This window comes from Phaenicophaeus curvirostris, chromosome 17 (assembly GCF_032191515.1).
Source record: "Phaenicophaeus curvirostris isolate KB17595 chromosome 17, BPBGC_Pcur_1.0, whole genome shotgun sequence".
In the NCBI taxonomy this organism is placed as follows: Eukaryota; Metazoa; Chordata; class Aves; order Cuculiformes; family Cuculidae; genus Phaenicophaeus; species Phaenicophaeus curvirostris.
In genome coordinates this window covers 4,443,235-4,462,912 of record NC_091408.1, presented here as the reverse complement: position 1 = coordinate 4,462,912, position 19,678 = coordinate 4,443,235, and the positions used below count along the sequence as shown (strand labels likewise).

The 19,678-nt window shown below is 42.9% G+C and overlaps 1 protein-coding gene across 1 annotated transcript; it reads left to right on the top strand.

Annotated features, from left to right (window-relative positions):
* The first annotated feature begins 5,400 nt into the window (after positions 1-5,400).
* VPS37B (VPS37B subunit of ESCRT-I) lies at positions 5,401-19,444 on the top strand. Its single transcript, XM_069871200.1, has 4 exons — positions 5,401-5,541; positions 13,760-13,931; positions 14,563-14,645; positions 15,127-19,444. Exons 1-4 carry the CDS (start codon positions 5,437-5,439, stop codon positions 15,625-15,627), a joined length of 861 nt encoding a protein of 286 aa, XP_069727301.1. The 5' UTR covers positions 5,401-5,436; the 3' UTR covers positions 15,628-19,444.
* The last annotated feature ends 234 nt before the right edge of the window (positions 19,445-19,678 follow it).

Genomic DNA, 19,678 nt, shown 5'->3' with positions numbered 1-19,678 from the left:
GCTTTAACTGTTCCCTGGAACAGGTATAACCACAGTGTTATTTGATTTAAACACTGGAGAACTCTATCCGAGATGAAGTTCACAAGTAGATCCTATAGTCCTAGCGATTCCCCAAGGACAAGTGTTTACCCTGTACTTTTGTACAGACAGTATGTGGCTGACTGACCCAGAAAATGAGAACACACTGTAACGGACAAAAACACAACTGTGTTTTCTCCAACAACTTCTCTCCTGCTGCACCAACCTCTGCCTCAATAAGCAACTGTTTTTTTGTTTCAGTGGTTGTGCTTTCTAGGCCTTCAGCAGGTCTGCAAATACCACAAGCAAATAGGCAGAGTGCTTCTAGCTCGAGTTCAGAGATGCACCTTAGTCTGGAGAAGAAAAATAGTATTTGCCCTTTTTACTCTAGCTTCACTGTGAGTTAAAGGCAAAGAAAATATTCGCAGGTAGATAAACCTGCTCCTCTTCTCAGCCTGTGGCTTCCTGAAAGGAAGGAGGTAAGTACTGACAACTAATTCTTGCTCTCTCTCAAACAGGACCACTCTTTCTCTCCCAGGATGCTGAATATTCAGGTCATTTTCATGTCTGAAGGAATCTGGATTATGAAACGTAAACAGAAATATGGACTGTGATTAATATATAGAAGGAAATTAAATTGCAAGTGAGCCTGAAAACGTATTTTTCCATTAAGCAACCAGACTAATAAGGGTTAATAAACGCCAAAGATTAGAATTGCAAATTCAGTCTCTAGGAAACCAACCTGTTTATCCAGGAAAAGAAAAGAATTTGTTTTGAAGGTGACTTGCAAAATATGTCTAAACCAAATAAATACAGATGGATACAGGGCTATCGACTGTGAAAGGATATGAGAAGACAGAGGAAATCCAAGATCAAGTTTAGAAAGAAGAAAAATCTAACACTTAGTTTAAACTAGGCTGCATGCCACTTCTCCTGAGACAGAAGCCTGACTCCTTATTTGCCATGACATGATTTCTACTGTCATCTTCCCAATTATTTTTTGTTCCATTTCTCCTGTAATTAGAAATCCTGACTTCTGTACTTTGTCTGCTTACAGTTTTAATGATCATGAACACTGTTACCCTTCAAAAGGATTTTAGCAAAGGCAAATGGGAACCAGGGCTTGGTAGCTGATAAATCGCAGCCTGCAGCACTTCAATATTTGATAATCCCTGCAGCCTAAAATCCTAGTTTATCTGCAATCCATATTCTGTCCAAGGGCTGTGCTGTCACAAGACCTTTATCTTTCAGGAAGAGTGCTGAATGGAAAGGCACCTTCCTACCTGTCCAAGTACGATAAAAAAGTGGCTGCTCTCTGTCTTGTTTCTCAACCTCAGCTGCTTTTCTGGCCAAATCTGAAAACTCATTCCCATGCAAACGCTGATCAGAGCACTCAAAAGCAGATCAGCTGTTTAATACAGACATGCCTCTCCACCATGGCCAGAACTCAAACATATCTACGTAGGGAGAAGTGGTATTTTCAATATATGTTGTACTTGAACACAGATTAGTTATGTTCTCCCTGTTAGTGTTTGATAGGAATAGTTGGACTCGATGATCCGGTGGGTCTCTTCCAACCTGGTTATTCTATGATTCTATGAATTCATTGTTCTGCACTATGTAGCCTCTAACTTTAATACCGATTACCTCTGACTAATTGAAAGAAACCATTCCTCTATGTCTGGAGCAGGGAACTACCATCAGCCTCAGGCAACCTAAACAAAAATTAGATAGCTACAGAAAAGCTTCTTGGAAGGTCACTGTAAAACATCTTTCCTGACAGCATATTGACAATCCAACTGTTATCATGCTGTAGTGTCCTTCACCAGAGATACTAACCCAGGGTGCCTCTACAAGCATCATTCAGCAGGAACATCTCCTCCCCACCCTCACCTGGGACGGAGCAGTGATTATGATTATTCTTCTTTTTAAGCAAAAGGCATTATGGCTGAGGGAAGCTGAGAACTCCACTCAGGATCGCACAGAACAGCAGTGGTAAAACTAGATTTACAACACGAAGGTGAGTCAGACTCTTCTAAACCACACTCTCCCCATACCAATAATTTAGCTATGCTGTGAAGTTAAAATCACTAACATTCTTGGGAAGAAAGGACTTCTAATCCCTCACCTAATTCCTCTGTTTGTGTTAATGTATATATGTGTGTGTGTACGTTCGCACGTGCTATTTTAACACAAAGGTGTATCTCTATCTTTTTGATGGGTACGTGCAAATACCGTATACGATAGCGTGTTGGCATGGTAACTATCTACTGGTTTTAAATAGCAGGGTCAGGCTGTAGTGGCTGTGCAAAGCTGTGGGGTACAGCTGCTTACTCACCTGTGCTCCGAGCAGAGATCCGCACGCAGGGAGGAGTTCAGCACATACCACAGCAACAGGCAGGTGCACTGACGTGGATGCGTGGACACGCGCCCGTATCACTAATCACCTTCTCCCCACCCTAAGTAAGCTCAGCTCTGCTTCCTGCTTCACAGGAAGCCTCCAAATTACCTGCCTGCCTCTAAATAGTCTTGTTTTTGCATTGTGGTTGTACGGTAGCGCTGCACTAAGCAGCCAGAAGGTCAGGAAGCCTTCCTCTAGCACTGCTGCATTGTTGGTCTTTATAACCTGCTCATTACACGGACAGAGGAGACTTCTCAGGGGGAATGAAGAGCTGAGTTATAGGACTCAAGAACAAACACATCATTGTCATGTCTTCAATTAGTTCTGCCAGGAAGCAAGGGGTCGCTTCCTGAACATGACTGTAACATCATTATATTTTAGTACCATTACATCAGAAGTCGATTCTGTTCGTTATATTGAATTTTTTTTTCCAGTTCTATCAAAAATGTCAACCACAACGGATAATGACCACATGGCCACTCACTAGCCTGTTCCTCTGGCTCATGTGCTTCTTCTGATTCTCTCTCTGGCATTACACAGATGGAAAAAAGCACACCCATGCCCACAACCCCTTAGGAACAAACGCAAGCCAGGAAGGTGGTGCATGCTTAGAGAGGCATACAACTTAGGCTACATTTAAACAATTAATTGTTTCCAGGCATAATTGTCTTTATCAGCTATGTTAACATCAGGAGTAACTGGGGAGTTACGGCTCCAAAGCGCTACCACAAAGAGCCTAGTAAAGTGTTGGTGACTTAATAGGTATAAATCAGAAGAAAAAGAATTAGCTATGATGTTTCAATTGATGCAGAGATTTTGCTATATCACATTTCAAAAGTATTCAAATTCACCATAAAATACATCGTTGACAGAACGATCATTTCCTGTCCTTCACTCTTGAAGAAGAAAGTGCTGAAGGTGGACAAAAAGACCTAGCACCAAGGCTTGGCAAGCTATGATTTTCAGCTATTTTTAACCTAAATAGGTATTCAGCCTAGGCTGGGGAACAATGATGCTGTCACGCTTTTGAGACTTACTGTAGCCAAGTCCCAGGCTGGTAAGGAAGTGTGAGTTAAGTAATTCCAATGATTTTCCTTCCTAATTTACAGCTGTGCAGGTATAAACAAAGGGAGAACAAGAGCGCCTACAATACTGCCAGGGAGGAGGGTTGTAACTGGCTGTGTTGAAGGCTCAGAGCTCAACTCTCCATGTCTCGCAGGCCATAGAATCATAGAATTATTAAGGCTGGAGCTCCAAGACCGTGAAGTTGAACTGCTAGCCCAACCCCACTGTGCCAACTAAACCATGTCCCAAAATGCCACATCTACGCATTTTCCGAACAGCTCCAGGGAAGGAGACTCCACCACTTCCCTGGGCAGCCTCTACCAGTGCTTCACCACTCTTGTGGTAATTAATTATTTTCTAATACCCAATCTAAACCTCCCCTGGCACAACTTGAGGCCAATTTCTCTCACTTGCCCCTTGGGAGAAGAGACCAGGAACCACTTCACCCACAACCTCCTTTCAGGAGCTGCAGAGAGCATGAGGTCTCCCCTCAGCCTACTCTCCTCTAGGCTAAACAACCCCAGGTCCCTCAGCTGCTCCTCATAAGATTTGTTCTCCACACCCTTCACCAGTGTGCCATCCTCTGGACACGCTCCAGCAGCTCAATGTCTTTTTTTGTATTGCTTTCCTGGAGCCCCTTTCACTACTGAAAGCTCCTTTAAGGTCTTCCCGCAGCCTTCTCTTCTCCAGGCTGAACAACCTCAACTCTTGCAGCCTGTCCTCGTACAGGAGGTGCTCCAGCCCTCTCCCTCTGCCCTGGATCCCCACAGACCACCCTGATCCCCCCCAGACCACTCTCAATCTCCCCAGATCACTCTGGATTCCCTGAGACCACCCTGGAACTCCCAGACCACCCTGAACCTCCAGACCACCCTGATGCCCTCAGACCACTCTGGATGCCCCCACACCAACCTGGAAGAGGAGGCTGAGGGGAGAGCTTATTCCTCTCTATAACTACCTGAAAGGAGGTTGTAGAGAGGAAGGAGCTGGCCTCTTTTCCCAAGTGACAGGGGACAGGACGAGAGGGAATGGCCTCAAGCTCCACCAGGGGAGGTTCTGGCTGGACGGGAGAAAAAAATTTTTCACGGAAAGGGTCATTGGGCCCTGGCAGAGGCTGCCCAGGGAGGGGGTTGAGTCACCTTCCCTGGAGGGGTTTAAGGGACGGGTGGACGAGGCGCTGAGGGACATGGGTTAGTGTTTGATAGGAATGGTTGGACTCGATGATCCTGGGGGTCTTTTCCAACCTGGTGATTCTGTGATTTTGTGATTTTGTGAACCCCTAGACTGCTCTGGAACCTCCAGACCACCCTGATCCTCCCAGAACACCTTGATGCCCTAAGATCACACTGATGCCCTAAGACCAACCTAGAACCCTCAGGCCACCCTGGAATCCTCCAGACCACTCTGCTCCCTCCAGACCACCTTGATGCCCTAAGACATCTCTGGATGCCCCCAGACCACCCTGAAACCCTCATACCACCCTGGAACCCCCTAGACCACCCTGATGCCCTAAGACATCCCTGGATGCCCCCAGACCACCCTGGAACCCTCTAGACCACCCTGGAACCCCCCAGACCACCCTGATGCCCTAAGACCGCTCTGGATGCCCCCAGACCACCCTGAAACCCCCAGACCACCCTGGAAGCCCCCCAGATCAACCTGATCCCCCCCAGACCACCCTGATGCCCTCAGCCACCCAGCTTCATCCCTTGCACCCCCCATCACGTCCCAAGCGCCCCCCCGCCCCCTTCTTGGTCTCTCCCACCACAGCACCCACACCCCACACCCCCCCCAGCGCCCAGCCCTTGGTACGCCCCGCCCTTTGGCCCCGCCCACCCGGTGCCCCCCACCGCCCAGCCCTCGTTAGGCCCCGCCCCCCCCCCCGGGCCGGGGCGACAGCACTTCCGGTCGGCGGCGGGAGCGGCGGGGGCCGCGGGGGCTGCGGGGCCGGGATGGCGCTGGACCTGCGGCGCTTGGAGGCGCTGAGCCTGCAGGAGCTCAGCGCGCTGCTGGACGACGAAGAGCAGCTCCAGGACATGGCCCGCGAGATGGAAGAGGTGAGGGGGGCCCCCCGCGCCTCGGCCTCGGGGCACCGGGCCCCGCCGCCGCCTCCCTCAGAGCCGCCCGGGGTGGGGGACACGGTGCCGGGACCCGGCTCCGCCAGGGACGGCCGGTAGATCCCGCGGGGAGCGCTGCCTGCCCCCGTCTCCGTCCCAGCCTTTTGTTTGCCGGCCCCCGGTAAGCGGGGTCCGCGCCCGCTGAGCCCTCGGTGGGTGCGGGGCGAGGGGCCGCTGGATCCGTTTCTCCGTTGCTGCAGCCCCGGTTTCGTCCCCCCGGCCGCCGTGAGGGGCTTTGCCGGGGTGAACTGGGTCCTGTTCATGGTCTGGATCTCAGCTCAACTTTAATTCAAAACTGTGAAAGAGATTTCACCGTCCCAGGTTGCCCAGAGCAGGGGTGGCTGCCCCGTCCCTGGAGGGGTTCAAGGCCAGGCTGGATGGGCCTTGGAGCCCCTGATCCAGTGGGAGGTGTCCCTGCCCATGGCAGAGGGTTGGAACTAGCTGATCTTTAAGGTCCCTTCCAACCCAAACTATTCCAAGATCTATGATTGTATGAGTTCTGGGCGCAGCGAGGGCTGTGGGGCTTTCTGATGCCTGTTGGAAATGCCTTTGTCTGTGAATCAGGCTCCAAGCTGTGCATTTGGATCTTTGCTTATTAAAGCAACATAGAAGCCTGTTTTCTTCCTGCTGCTCTCGTTGTCTCTTACCGGTTTTTTTTCTGTGCATCAGTGGACCCCGTGCGTTACAGTTCTGAGACGAGACTGTTCCTGGTTTATTTGACCGCAGCTGTGCCTGAAAGTCTCCAACTGTGTAGTCAGCTAAATAAACCGTGTATGTGAAAACTTGAAATGAAAGAAATCTGCTGTACTTCTCTAGGTCTTGCAATTTATTGGTTTGGGTTTTTTTAAATTAGAGTGCAAGAGCTATATATTCTTGTGGAAGTGGCTATATGTTCTTGAGGAAGAAGCTTGGTTTATTAGGTAAAATCAGTTATAACTGCTTTTCCTCAAACTAAGGTTCCAGCCCTTTTGGTACGTCAAGGAAATTAATTATTCTGGATCCCCTCATCCTAAATTGTTGAAGTATTTCAGATGAAGAGGCTGGCTGAAGGTTGTGGCTGAGATAATAAGGTGTTCTAGGGAATTTACTTGCTGCACTACGCAATAATGTGTATTTTGAACTTTATGTTCGTAGACTTGCAGGGAGGAGGCTGGCATAATAGCTTTTCATGTGAGCTTAAATGGCTGAAGAAACAGATACTGCTGTGACGCGTAACTCATGCAGAGATCTTGGAGGCACCGTGCTTTACGGGGACAAGAGGAGTACCCTGCTAGACCAGGCTTAAGTATTTAAGGAAAGTCAACAAGCTGTAATGGGCTTAACTTTGTAAATATATAAATGGGTGCAGTACTGCTGGTTTCAGCATGACCTCTGACAAGGTATGCGAGCAGAAGACCTGGATCAGTTGGTTCTTTTTTTATTATTTATTTGACAGTACACAGCTGAGACTGTGGGTCAGAAGTGATGGAAAACCTCATGACCTTTGCAGAAAAGATCCTCTCTCATTGCAGAATTAGGCCACATTCTCAGTTTGACCCTCTGGTTTTCCTCTTTCATTGGCAACAGAAGGCTTTTAAATTGTAGAGTAAAGTTCTCTGGGCCCGAGGGAATATTTTGTGGTGTTTGGAAAGTGTGGCTAAGTTTGAAGGTATTCGCGCTGTGTGGAAATATGACTGCTACTCTCCGGTATAATCCTCTTTTTATTGTGCGTGGAGGCTTTTGCTAGAGTCTCTTCGATCAGAAATGCATTTACCTACCTCGGAAGGAATTGGCCCGTGCCCAAATACTTCTTTCCTGATTCTGTTTTTGCCTTCACTGTGTTGTTTGCTGGTTGAGTTTGTGCCTTCTGGGTTCTTGATTTTTCACTGTGAAATGTGGCAGGAAGAGGGAGAGAGGGAAATCCTGAACGTTAAGGAGGAACTGTGGTGACTTCACCGTCACTTGTGTAGGTATTCGGTTGTCAGTGCTTATGTGTTTATGTTGCAGGGTTATTCCAAAGTCCTCAGATTCATAATTTCATTGTGCTATGCCAATTAAATCATGATTCCTGAGTCACTTCTCTGAGATCACTTGTATTTTCAGTGCTAAAGTTGGCTCAAGCTGATTATTCTGTAATTGTAAAAACCTTTGTTCTCCTCATTGCAAGGGAAGCCCAGCTCAAAAAATGATGTTTTGTTCACAGAGAGGAGGATTTGGAAAACCACTTGGCTTTCTTGCTAATAGCTAAAAATAGGCACCTTCCAGCCTTATAGGGAATGTATTTCTCTGCAGCATTTGAGCAGGATTTGTATGTGTCAGTGGCGTGGGTGTGTGTGTCTCTATCTCTGTGTGTGCTTCATGTGCGCATTCGTGTTTCATGGGGTGATGTCTGTATGCAGCATCCTTCGTGCTGTATCCCAGGTATGTGAAAATGTGCCATCAAAGAGCCAAACTGTTGCTTTTTCTGTCTGTAAAGTTGTTTTTGAAGCCTCTGGGTTTTTGGTGCTTGAATGACAAACGTCTGATAGAAAGAGGAAGGAAGCCAGTTGTCTGGTACTTCTCGTCTTTTAAAATTCAGAAAAATGGTTGGGTTTTTTTTGTATAATCCTTTGAGGTTAATCTCTGTAGTACATCTACAGTATTCATCTTTATGAAATAAAAATGCATTGTTTATAAAAGTGAGTCTCAACGTGATAGCCCTAAACACCATAGAGGAGAGAATATGTGACCCGACACCGATGGTAGCTCGATGAATTTCTCCTATGAAAACGAGTTTTCTTTTTATCTGCTGGAAGATCCCTTTAGTAACAGTGCAACATTGTGTTATTGATCTTGAAGAGTCTACTGCCAAGAATTATTTGCTCTTTGAGACCTTAATTATATGAAATCAAGAAGTCAGAAATGTATTCCCTTCCTCTAGGATTTCGGAGTGCGCTAGCAAACACAGAAGGGGTTTTCACAGTCCTTTTCTCTAAAGCCGATTTAAAAGATTGGGCAGTGCAGAAAGTCCAAGCTAAAACTATGTGAATCCATGCCCAGATTTCTTGGGTTCCCACTCCAGTCCTAAAACCACATTGTGTAAGTGGTTATGTTCTTGTTTGCCAAACATAAAATTTAGTTACGAAGTTGGGAATTAGACTGGGTGACAACTATAAATTTTTCTCTGCCAGCTAAGCATCAAATGAGTAACCTGCCTGTAGTCTGAGTGCAAATTGCAATGCTGGGTTTCTCTTTCTTCTGGAGTAAACATTTATAAAAAATTGCAGCTTATCTTTTAATCTTTGTTTTGTCATTTTTTTAAAGCTAGTACTTACATAATCGGAAGACCTAAATTTAGCAAACCTAATTACTTTATAATATATACTTATATTTATTACCAAACAGATGTTGTTAGAAGGTGTGTTATCATTCACCAGCACATAATAAAAAGCACTCAGTGTAAGAGAAGTCTGTATTCTCCCACTCTGCACCTGTCGGTTAATTCGACACTCCAACTGTGCAGCATTACACTTCCGCGGGGTGACTGCGTATCTCATTCCTAATTTACAAGCATGTGTAAATGGAAGAGAGAGTGTGGGAATGACAAAGACTAGAGCAAGACCAACGAAACCTAAACCTAATGTGAATGTAGGCTATGTATAAAGCAATTAAATGGCTCACTTCAAACTTCTTTTTATTTATAGCTCCGTAAGAGACTATTTCTTGAAACTACAGAGAGACTCCTTGCTGTGGTGCTTGCCAAAGCAGGGTTATAATTATAGCAGCACTTGGTGGACTTTGTGGGTAGTTGGGATTTCAGTCGCTCAGCCTGCATCTCGGGAGGCATCTGGTCTGGAATTGTTCTTCTGGGAACATGCTTTTGGATGAACAGGAGTGATGCTTCTCAGAGACGTTTTGCACAAATAACTCTTGCTGCAAACCATTATATTGGAGTACATGCTAAACAGTAAAAATGTTGGTAAGCTATTACTAGCTTCTTTTATAATTTTATCCAGCATATTTCTTCCTTTTTAAAAAGTGGAATGAAATGAAGCTGCAGTTGATGAAAGCGGTAGAATCTCAATTCCCAAAGCAGTTGCTGCTGCCTCTTCTTGGAAGTGCTTATTAAGCACTTGAGTAAAAGAAACCTGGAGTAAAATCATTCAAATTATTTCTATTGAAGAAAATCACTTCTTAAGCATCTTACGTTTTGAAGTGCTGCATAAATCATGATTTTTGTCTTTAATAACCTCTGTGTGTCCCTAGCTTTATTTCCTTGCAGTGCACACTTTGGTTTGAGTGGTCTACTCAGTGGTGAGCAATCCTTTTGCCATTAAAATCCTTTCATAAGCAGCTCAGTATTGTTGCCTGTTTGTTCCATTCAGAATTCATAGTGAGAGCTTAGCAGTTAAAAAACCCCAAAGCGTATGCTCTGTATAATATTGTCCTGTCTCATTATGTCTCGTGATTCTGAGTGGTATTTCTCATCTGTTTTCAAATTAATGTTTCCTGCCTGGTGAAGTGCTCATGACCTCAGTGGTCTTATTAGCAGTTCTGCTGGAGTCATGTGCTGTTTGCTTATTTCCCTTCATAACTTTCTTTGTGGCACTTGCAATAGGCAGGTGACTATCTGATGCCAGCAGTTCCTTCTAATATGCATTTTTGTCACACAACACATCTGACAACAAAATAACTTCTATTGGATTTATTCCTTGCTTGGCTATTGTCTTGGGCTTGTGGAAAGCTGTGAATGGGTGCTGAAAGCCTGCTTTGTGCTGCATTGATAATCTTAATGGACTGGTCACGCTGTACTGTGTCTTTGACCCTTGGGTGATTTGGCAACTGGGTTTTTTTGTTTTACTTTAGTCAGAGTTTTTAAAAAGTTTTTCTGTAAGTTTTTTTTTTAGGCAAACTTCATTGTTTGCTTTTTTGATTCCTTGAATTAACTTCTAGATGCAGTGGAACAGTAGCAGAAAAGTTTATTATGTGGACTTTAGCATCCGTGCTGGAGGTTATTCTGGTTTGTAAAATCGTGACTGTATTTAAGTTGCTTTGCTCTGGGATTATATTTGTGCTCTCTGTTGTAAAACAGAATTTACTCATTCCACAGACTTCAAGCTTTTTTCAGTGACAGGAAACATTTAAATGTCTGAACAGGTGGATAGGTCCTCACCAGCTCCTCGTTAGGTTTCATTAAACATCATTCTGAAGTTTACCATGTACTGAGGAACTGGTTCTTCTCATGGTTTTAAATAAGATTCAGTTTAAGTTTCTCATGTCTTCAGCTGACCGTTTTTTAAAGAAATTTGGCACAAACCCATCCTGGGAGAGAAGACTTCAAGAGCAACACTTGAATTGATCACTAAACGTCTATCATGGGTTTTGTTCAACTTCAGCAGAAAGAATATGCCCTTCTTCAAATTGCTGTAGTGTGGAAAAAATTGAGTCATTAAGCCTTGTGTAATTTCAAGTGTTGTAACTTAAAAGTATTATTACGAATACCTTAACTTTTCTTCAGTTGTAAACCAAGTATTTTTAAGACTTTCACCTAAGTTTAGATTAGTCCATAACTGCCAGATAGCAGATGCCAAGGGCAGGAAAGGATGTCAGTTCTGTGTTTGGTGGGGGTAGGTCATAATACTGCTTTGGTTTTTTTCTTATTTTTACAGACTGGGTACATCATGTCATGCTGATATTTATACATCTTTACTCATTTCAAATAATTTAAAAGTAGTTATTCAGGAAAATCATTGTAGAAAGTTAGGCATTTGCTTCCTCCTTCCCCTCCCTAGTCCTCTTGAGAGACATTATTATACTTGAGGCAGGAGAGTATTTTAAAAGCAGGGTTTAAAAATACCACAAAAGCCTCATCTGACTCCAGGAAGCTTTTACTGTTATTGTCTTTACTCAGAGTTCTTCCTTCTCTTTATTACATATGATTTCAGTAAAAGGTTCCTTTTCCTGGAATTTATGCTCTTGAAAGGTTTATAGGTTTGTGTCTACTGGCTTTTTTGTCTCTGGAGAAAATGTCCTTGTTCTTCATCCTGAAAAAAGATCAAAGTTCTTTCATAAAACTGGTCTTCCCAGGCTGACTGTACGGCTGCTTTGAAACAAGAATATCAGCCTTACAAGCAGTAAAAATACAATCACCAGATCAAATTGAAGTTGATTGAAGGAAGTAGTTTGCTCATTAAAATGGTGAAAGAGGAGAGGCATCAGAAACCATGAATCTTTTTGCACGCAATCTTCTTTGGCTGGCAGCTCAGAAGATGGTTAACAAAACCTGTGGCGGTGGCAGGTGGTTTGGGAAGAAGCTGGATGCCAGTAATTAAGCTGTTAAATTGTGTGTATTTCAGTTCCCTTCATAATTGTTAGAAAAAAGGTAAAATAAGAGGGACTTGGGCTTTCTGAAAAAGCAGTCTAGCAGTGTTAGATCATAGGAGAAGAAACAAATGGCAACAACCAGTTTAATTTAAATGATTTTGCATTGGTTTCAGAAGTGAGGAAAGAAGTTATTCTTTTTATTCTTGGAAAGAATTCAAGTTGAACGCAGGCTTATGGCTGGAAGCTTGTTTAGGCTTGATGTGCAAATCTTGAAGACAAAACAGTATCGCAAGTACAGTTTCTCTGATATTCTATTCCCAACTGTGAAAATGATTTTGATTGATGTAGAATGGAGGACTCGGCATTATCCTTGACTTGATTTTTCTGCGGTGGTTTAGCAAGAAAAGAGTGAAAGAGAATAAAACTTCAGTATTTAAGAGTAAAGTCCAGGGCCAGAGATGTGTTTAATCAACATTGAGCCAATGTTGAATTTAGCAGATTAACCCAGTGTCTAAATACTTCAGAAGGAAGTAATTGCTTTTGAAAACACTGTTAATAAACTTGGAAGATGTTTTCACCTGATGCAGCTAGTTATGTGCTCAGACTGCTGAGAATGCCTGAATTCTGATCCTGTCCTTTTCTGGAGCTTTAAATAGCTCATTTGGGTTTCCTCTTTTTCCATCCCTGAGGTGTGGCTCTCCAGTATCCACCCTTGAGTGTCAAAGGAAGAAATCACTGTACTCTTCATGTCTGCACGGAGCTCAGTGTGGCTGTCTGTAAATAAGGTTTGTTCTGGCTAGACAGGGATGGCGTGGTCTAGGAGGTCACACTGGTGTAGGAGGTCATAAAAAGTCTACCAAACATTTTGTTGATTTTGAAGGCAGCTTAACAGAATCAGTCTGTTGTACCATGAGGAAATCATCACGATTGTTGATTCAGACTGAAAATCTGAGATCAGATCCTGTGCTTTTTTTTTGTCTCCTTTTGATGTCTGACTATTTTAATGAATCTAATGTGATGTCCAGGGCAGGCTTCCCCAGACACTTGGCTTTTCCAAAGCTCATGAAAACTGTCTTGATAAAATCACGTGTGTGTATGAGCAAACTCAGAATCTTGCCGAATCTTGGTTTTCTGAGGTTTGTCATTTGTTCTTTAGGAACAATGTCTTCAGGCTAGGATACGCTAAGCAGAAGGATTAAACTGAAAAACGAGCTTTTGGCATTAATCTAGGGTTGATTTAACAGTTAGGGAAGAATATTCTGGAGGAGAGACTGTAATGATGCAGTCCTCGTTTTCTGCATTTTAATAAGATAAGGGATGACATTCTTCTGCAGTCGCATTGCATCTCGCTGCTGGGATTCAAAGATTGTTTATAGGAGCAACTGTTGCTTTATCTGTCAGGGTTCATCACGGTGGAATGGTAAAGGTGACGTGCAATGTGGAGATAAGAAAGCATCAGCATTACATAATGAGTAAATGTTCATACAAAGCGCCCTCAGGTAGCAGGGCGTGAATGCAAAACTGATCTCACAAAGCTGAGCGAGCCAACAGGTCAGACCTCATGTACGTTTGTGACAAGAATTAGAAGAAGAAATTCGGGTGACATCATCTGCACTCCTCTGCCATTTAGCAGAAGTCTCTAAAGTGAGCTCCCAGAGCCTGGTTTCTGCACCATAACCTCTGCTGTGCTGCTGAGGGGAAACCTGCCCCTTGCAGGCAGTTCAGCGCAGCTGGAATCTGGTGCCTGGTCTGATCGGGCAAAAGCCATTCTGCCTACAGGAGCGTTCATGGGCACCTCTCCCCCTCTCAAAGGAGTTTTAAGAGTTCTTGCCTGCAACACAAAATCATTGTCATTTAATGAACTTTTTTTTTTCAGGCCCAAAACGTTCAACACAGCAAAGACATGACTCTTGCCAGCAACCGCAGTCTGGCAGAAGGCAACCTTCTGTACCAGCCAAAGCTGGAGTCTTTGAAATCAAATCTGACTGAAAAATATCAAGAGCTGCAAGTTCTTTTTGAAGCGTACCAGATAAAGAAAACAAAACTAGGTAACGTTTTCTGTTGATGATTATGATTTGCTGTTTTCTAAGGAAATGTAAATCTATTCCACTTGTTTGGTTGGTTGGTTTTGGTGTCTCGCTTTTTTCTGTGTGAATTAGGGTACAAAATGAAATGTCATTCACCTGTAGTTCTGAAATAGATGGTGCTTCTTATGATTTATGAAGTACCTGTTGCAGCTAGTAACAGAGACTGGATTCTTTCTGTTACTCTGTGTTTACCTACTTATTGTTGACATGCTGTTCTCTAAATGATCACGTTTGTTTTTCCTGCTCAAAAGAAAAACATAATTTGAATTTCATTGATTAATCATAAAACAAATGGAATATTGCATTTAACTTTCTCATTTTGTACTGAACGATGGAAGTATTGCACGTCTGATGCTGAACTTGCTGAAGTGCTGTTTCTTTCAATATTATAAATATATAATTATAACTAAAGTTCAGCTTCTAGCACTTTGACAGTGTTCCTAAATTACGCAATGTATTTTCTTACTGGAGATCATCCTGTCTCAAACAGTGGATTCATATGTGCCTTAGAAGTGTTTATGCTTGCTGAGGCTGTATAGCTGCAGTTAGAAGTCCCTTAGAGCCATTTGGCATTCTTTTTGTGTCGTTACAGACAGACAATCCAGCAACGCTTCACTGGAGACACTGCTAGCGCTGCTTCAGACAGAGGGGGCGAAGATTGAGGAAGACACAGAGGTAACAACAATATGCTTCAATTCTGCCACTTACGCCCCTTACCGAAGAGTTTCAGCGTACATAGCAGTGTCGTGTTGAACATGTAAAAGTTTTCTCTCTCTGTACCGAGGCTTGCAGAGTTCTTGGTGTTTCTGTTGGCATTGCAAGCAGTACTGAGCTGTAATTCAGCTTAGCTGGCAGTCTGGAAAGCTGTTGAACTTGATTCATTCCCATCTCTGATGATCAGGGGAATGTTCAGAGATAGGTTCAGATGTTCTTCCTGCTGTTGCTTCAGTATAAATTTAAGCAAAAATGATATTTAACTCCCAGTGCTTCTGAGTAATAACTAACTCAAAATTCTGTTCAGAATTCTTAGTATGCGAGTCATCTTCCATATGCGAGGCAGAAAATCACAGGCAAAATTATGCTATTTTTAGTTTGTAAGCCATTTAGATTCTCTTGCAGTATGTCATTTTCTAAGTGGTTGTTCCGTGTTTGACAGAACATGGCAGAAAGATTTCTTGATGGCGAAATACCACTGGATTCCTTCATCGATGAGTACCAGAGCAAGCGTAAACTGGCTCACCTGCGACGTGTGAAAATTGAGAAGCTCCAAGAAATGGTGCTGAAGGGACAAAGACTTCTGCAAGCTCAGCCACAGGCTCAGCCAAGAGCACCCGAGCCAACACCAGCACCTCAAGATTCCTACACTTCGGATGCAAACACTCCTCCTTCAGTTGTGCCCCGGCGAATACCGCCCCCTCCACCTTCTTCAGTCCCAGCAGGACGCTTCCCTACTCCGTTTACTGCAGCCATGAATTCAGGACCAGGGCTTTCTTATCCAGGTGCTCCGTATCCTCCTCTCCCACCTCGACCAGGTGTTCAATCTGCAAGTCAAACCCCACAGCCAGGATACCCATCTCAGTTTGTACCACAGTATCCTCCAGCTCTTCCCCAAAGACCACCTCGCCTTCCACCACATCCTGGCTTTATCCTCCAGTGAATATTTTGGTGCGCCTAACTTATGTATTGGTGCTTATAGTTCCTTTTTCTCCCCGTCAGACTTAATGTAGGCAATGGAAAGCCTCTGTTTTTTGCACAATGGAATACAAAATTCAAGCTGTGGCGCAGAGGTTTGCAATTGCATTTGGTAAATGTGATTGTGTTTGTTTTCAAGTATCAGTGACAGCAAGGTTTTTCTAGGAAGGCAATAATGTCTAAATGTTGTAAATCCGTCAAATTGTGGAACAACATACAGTGGATTTCCTGAAGTTACAAATCGAATCACACTGAATTCTTTAGTGATGGTAAATCAGCATCCTCTTCTGTTCTAACGTATTCCTGTTGCAGCTGGATGTGTGTGGGGCAAACTGGGAGCTATTTGTCTCTCTAAAGAATTCCCTATTGGTGCCAGTATTTGGTTAGTAACAACCGTACCTGTCGGGCGAAGAGTTGCAAAGGGCTGTGTCAGCATCAACATCCTTCGCCGTGTGCCCAGGAAATGGCATTTGTGGCCAGGTGCACGACAGTTTCGGAGCTCGCTGAGCTGAAACTCTTGTCAGAAAGTGTTCTGTGTTTTTTAGGCAGTAAAAGTTACAAGAGTTTCATTTCTACATTTCAGTTGTTACCTTAGACTTTTCATAATAAAAGTACGCACTCTTTCAACTCCTAAATAGCTTGATATCCTGAAAGTCCTGGTCCCTTGAAATTAAACTAAACTGTTTGTAGAGCCAGTTTAGAGTTTTATAGAAACTTTACCAGGCGTTTTTATTTCCTTGCCTGTTAAGACTTTCTTACAGGTTTTTTTTTCCTTTTTCACACCTTGGATACAGAAGTGATTTTTTTACACAGGTGCTTAGCTTTTGATATCATGTGATTCCAGGAATCTAGGCAAGATATTTTCTTAATCAAATACAGGATTTTCACATCATGTAATTGCCCACTTGAAGCTCCACATTTTCATTTTATCCCTCAGACTCGAGTCTCTCACTTGGCAGAACTATTTTTGACTTACCCATTTCCTTTAGTGTTGCAGTTTTTGGCATGCTTATCTATCTGATGTTTGCAGTTAATATTTCTCTGCAAGCAGGCAAAACAGTCAAGCTTTTTGAATTCTGTGGTGGCTGTTTGCATCTTATGTAATCCATTCTTGACTTCTTATGCCACCAGAGGAGCAGGCTTTTTAGAGGAGCTCAGATTTCACTCTTACTATCACTCTTGAAGCCTAAGGTGCAGACAGAAGCTGATATTTCAATCTAGCAGTTGGGGAGGCAAATCTTAACACTTCTTGCTTGCACAGAAAGCGTCTATAAATTCATTGTCGATTTCTCACATCCGCGAACGACTTAACTAATTCATGGTAATTTAAGAAACTCACAGTCCAGAATCTGTCATAGCCCCTGCATTATTTCAAAGCATTTTCGTGTTGTTGTCCTGGAATGCACTACATTGTTTAGAAGTCTGTACTACAAACACCATCAGTCAAAATAGGACATCTATTTTTTTTCCTTTACGTAAGGCTCTTGATTGTCACTTAATCATTTCCTCTGGAGTGTGATGGTTGCTAGCAAATACTAATCTGAAATTAAGCTCATAACAGGAAGCTCTCTACTCTGAAAATATAGTTATTTGGCTTGTTTTGCCTTCCGAAGACAAAGGGCAGAGGGTTGGTCGGTGTTATTGGCATCTGAACCGATTCCCTAGTGTAAGTCTGGAAAGTTTCTGTAAATGGGAGATTTTGTGAAGCAATGTGCATTGGATTTGTTTGCAAAACGTGTTTTTTCTGTAATCTAGTGATGGTACAGGATGTTTTTTCTTTTAAATAGTGTAATATCTTTTCTTGGTATTATTTCCTCTCTCGAGCTTTGTATAAGCATGGTTAATTATGACTTGTTTCAAAGTAATTTTGCTGTGCTGTTAGTGCTGGTATTTGGATGGCAACTGTTGTATCTAAATGCTAAACACAAGTCTGCTGTGGAAATGATTTGTGTCTTAGAAAGAACTAAAGTGAGTGGGGGCTACCAGGGTGGTGACTGAGTACAGAAGTTCGTACTTGGAGCCTGCTACACAAAAACTCTAAAACACTCTTAAATTAGTTTTGCTAACATTTTAAAAAAACAGCCAGGTATATTTTACACTTATCAAGTGCCAACTTTTTTTTCCGAGGGCTGAAAATCCTCAGAAGCGGAGGTGATAGATAAGTGTGTTGTGAATTTGCACTGTGTTTTACGTATCGAACTTTATTGGTATTCATAGTTCAAAACTATTTTTACTACTTGTTCAATCTTCTGTCTTTGTAACTTTTGTGATAACTTGACCTTTCAGGGATACTTTATCTAGAAACAAACTCTTGTGCAAACTAAATACAGACAAAGCTAATGCAATTTTTCTGTCTAAAAGCAAAACAATGCATTATTGCATATGCATGTGGCTGATGTGCCTTAGGATCACTACTTGTGATTGTAATGCTAGGATATTAGCATTTTTATCATTTGAATGGCCATTGTGTAACTCTTAAGGGCTCTTCAAGAGCACTTTCTTTTACAAAAAAACTCACCCTCATACTTCAGAAAAAAACAAAGGCTGTATCTGCTATTTGTAAGCTTATAGTTGCCTTCACTGATGGAGAAGTTTGAGCGTAGATGATGTAACTAATGTGATGTTTCAGTTATAGCAACCTCATAACTGAAATCCAGCTGCTCATGGAAAACGTTTTGCCATTAATCGTGTGTGTGCGCACAAACTGTAAATATATACTTGACTGCTGGTAATGTTTAAGCGTAAAGGAGAAAGTTGACTGTGGAAAGCTGTTTAAATCTTTCCCTAAACAAATGTTACAAAACACTAACCTGAATGAGTTTGGGCAAGAGGTACCTTGGTGCTTCTGACCTGTTGCCCTCGGACAGCTTCTCCTGTTCTGTTGTAGCTAATATTTGCTATGGCTAGGATGTTTAGGATCATACTAATTTGCACTGTTTATAAGATAGTGAGATTAAAATGCCATAGGCAAGCTGAGAGTTAAGAGGAGGTAGCTCCATATGCTTGCCACAATATACATATATTATTATGTCGTCTTGAGGATTTTTAATATCTGCTGCAAATAGCATATACTTCCCCAAAGCAATTGGAGCAGAGAAAAATCTTTCAAATGCAATGTGTAACACGGCTTTAGAGCGTCGGTAGCGTTGGAAATACCCTCTTTGGGTGGCATTACTTTTGACAGTCTTTTGTATGCAGTTTTGTAAGTTATGACTAATTCAGTTGTGTGTGGTTAGGTTGTTTGCTTGATGATCAGCATTGAATGGTTTAACTCAAGATTGAGTTTCACTGCACTTCAGTGCTGTCTCCTGCAGGAAGAGGAGTCAGTTGTTCTAGCACAGCAGATCCACACAGGTCTCCTTCGTACCAGTGACCCTGGAGGGACTGTATGGAATATAAGCTTTCACGTGATGCCAGGAGGCAGAGCCCTGGGCACAGCTGGTCGTGGGTAACCGTTACTTTCATTGCCCCAGCTTCCACAACCTCAGTCTCAACCTCTTTGGGGACCTCTCTGCCCCCTCAAACTGGAATAATGACTTAGATACAGAGCTCAAATCAATAATTCCTTTAGTCTGAATACAGAGCTACTCATCGAACACCGAGTTCGGAGGAGGCAGAGTCATCCTGCACCTGAAGAGTTTCTCTGTGTAATCCTGGACAGTCTGATAATGGGGCAGTTTTATATGCCTAGCAAGTTGTGAAACGTACAGTGGATTTGTTTGCATAATAAGTTTCTGTAATCTACTGTGGTCTGATTTTAAATAAAATAGCATATCTCTTGATGTCGTGTTCCCATTGTGGCTTCATTTAATCATGGTTACATCAACATTTTTCAATATTAATAACGTGTTATATGTAGCAACAGCTGTAGGTGAGCGCAGAACATGAATTTGCAAGAAAATAACTTTTAATTATGCACAGTAGGTCTGTTGGTCGCATTTTTAGTGATTAGATAGAGTCCATTTTGTACATGCTGAGAGAGGGTAGGTGTGCTCGGAGTAGATTCTGCATGTTGT

Coding starts and splice junctions, on each gene's coding strand:
- VPS37B (XM_069871200.1), top strand. CDS start 5,437: ATGGCGCTGGACCTGCGGCGCTTGGAGGCGCTGAGCCTGCAGGAGCTC. Junction 5,542..13,759: donor TGGCCCGCGAGATGGAAGAG/GTGAGGGGGGCC, acceptor TTTTTTTTTCAG/GCCCAAAACGTTCAACACAG. Junction 14,646..15,126: donor AGATTGAGGAAGACACAGAG/GTAACAACAATA, acceptor CGTGTTTGACAG/AACATGGCAGAAAGATTTCT.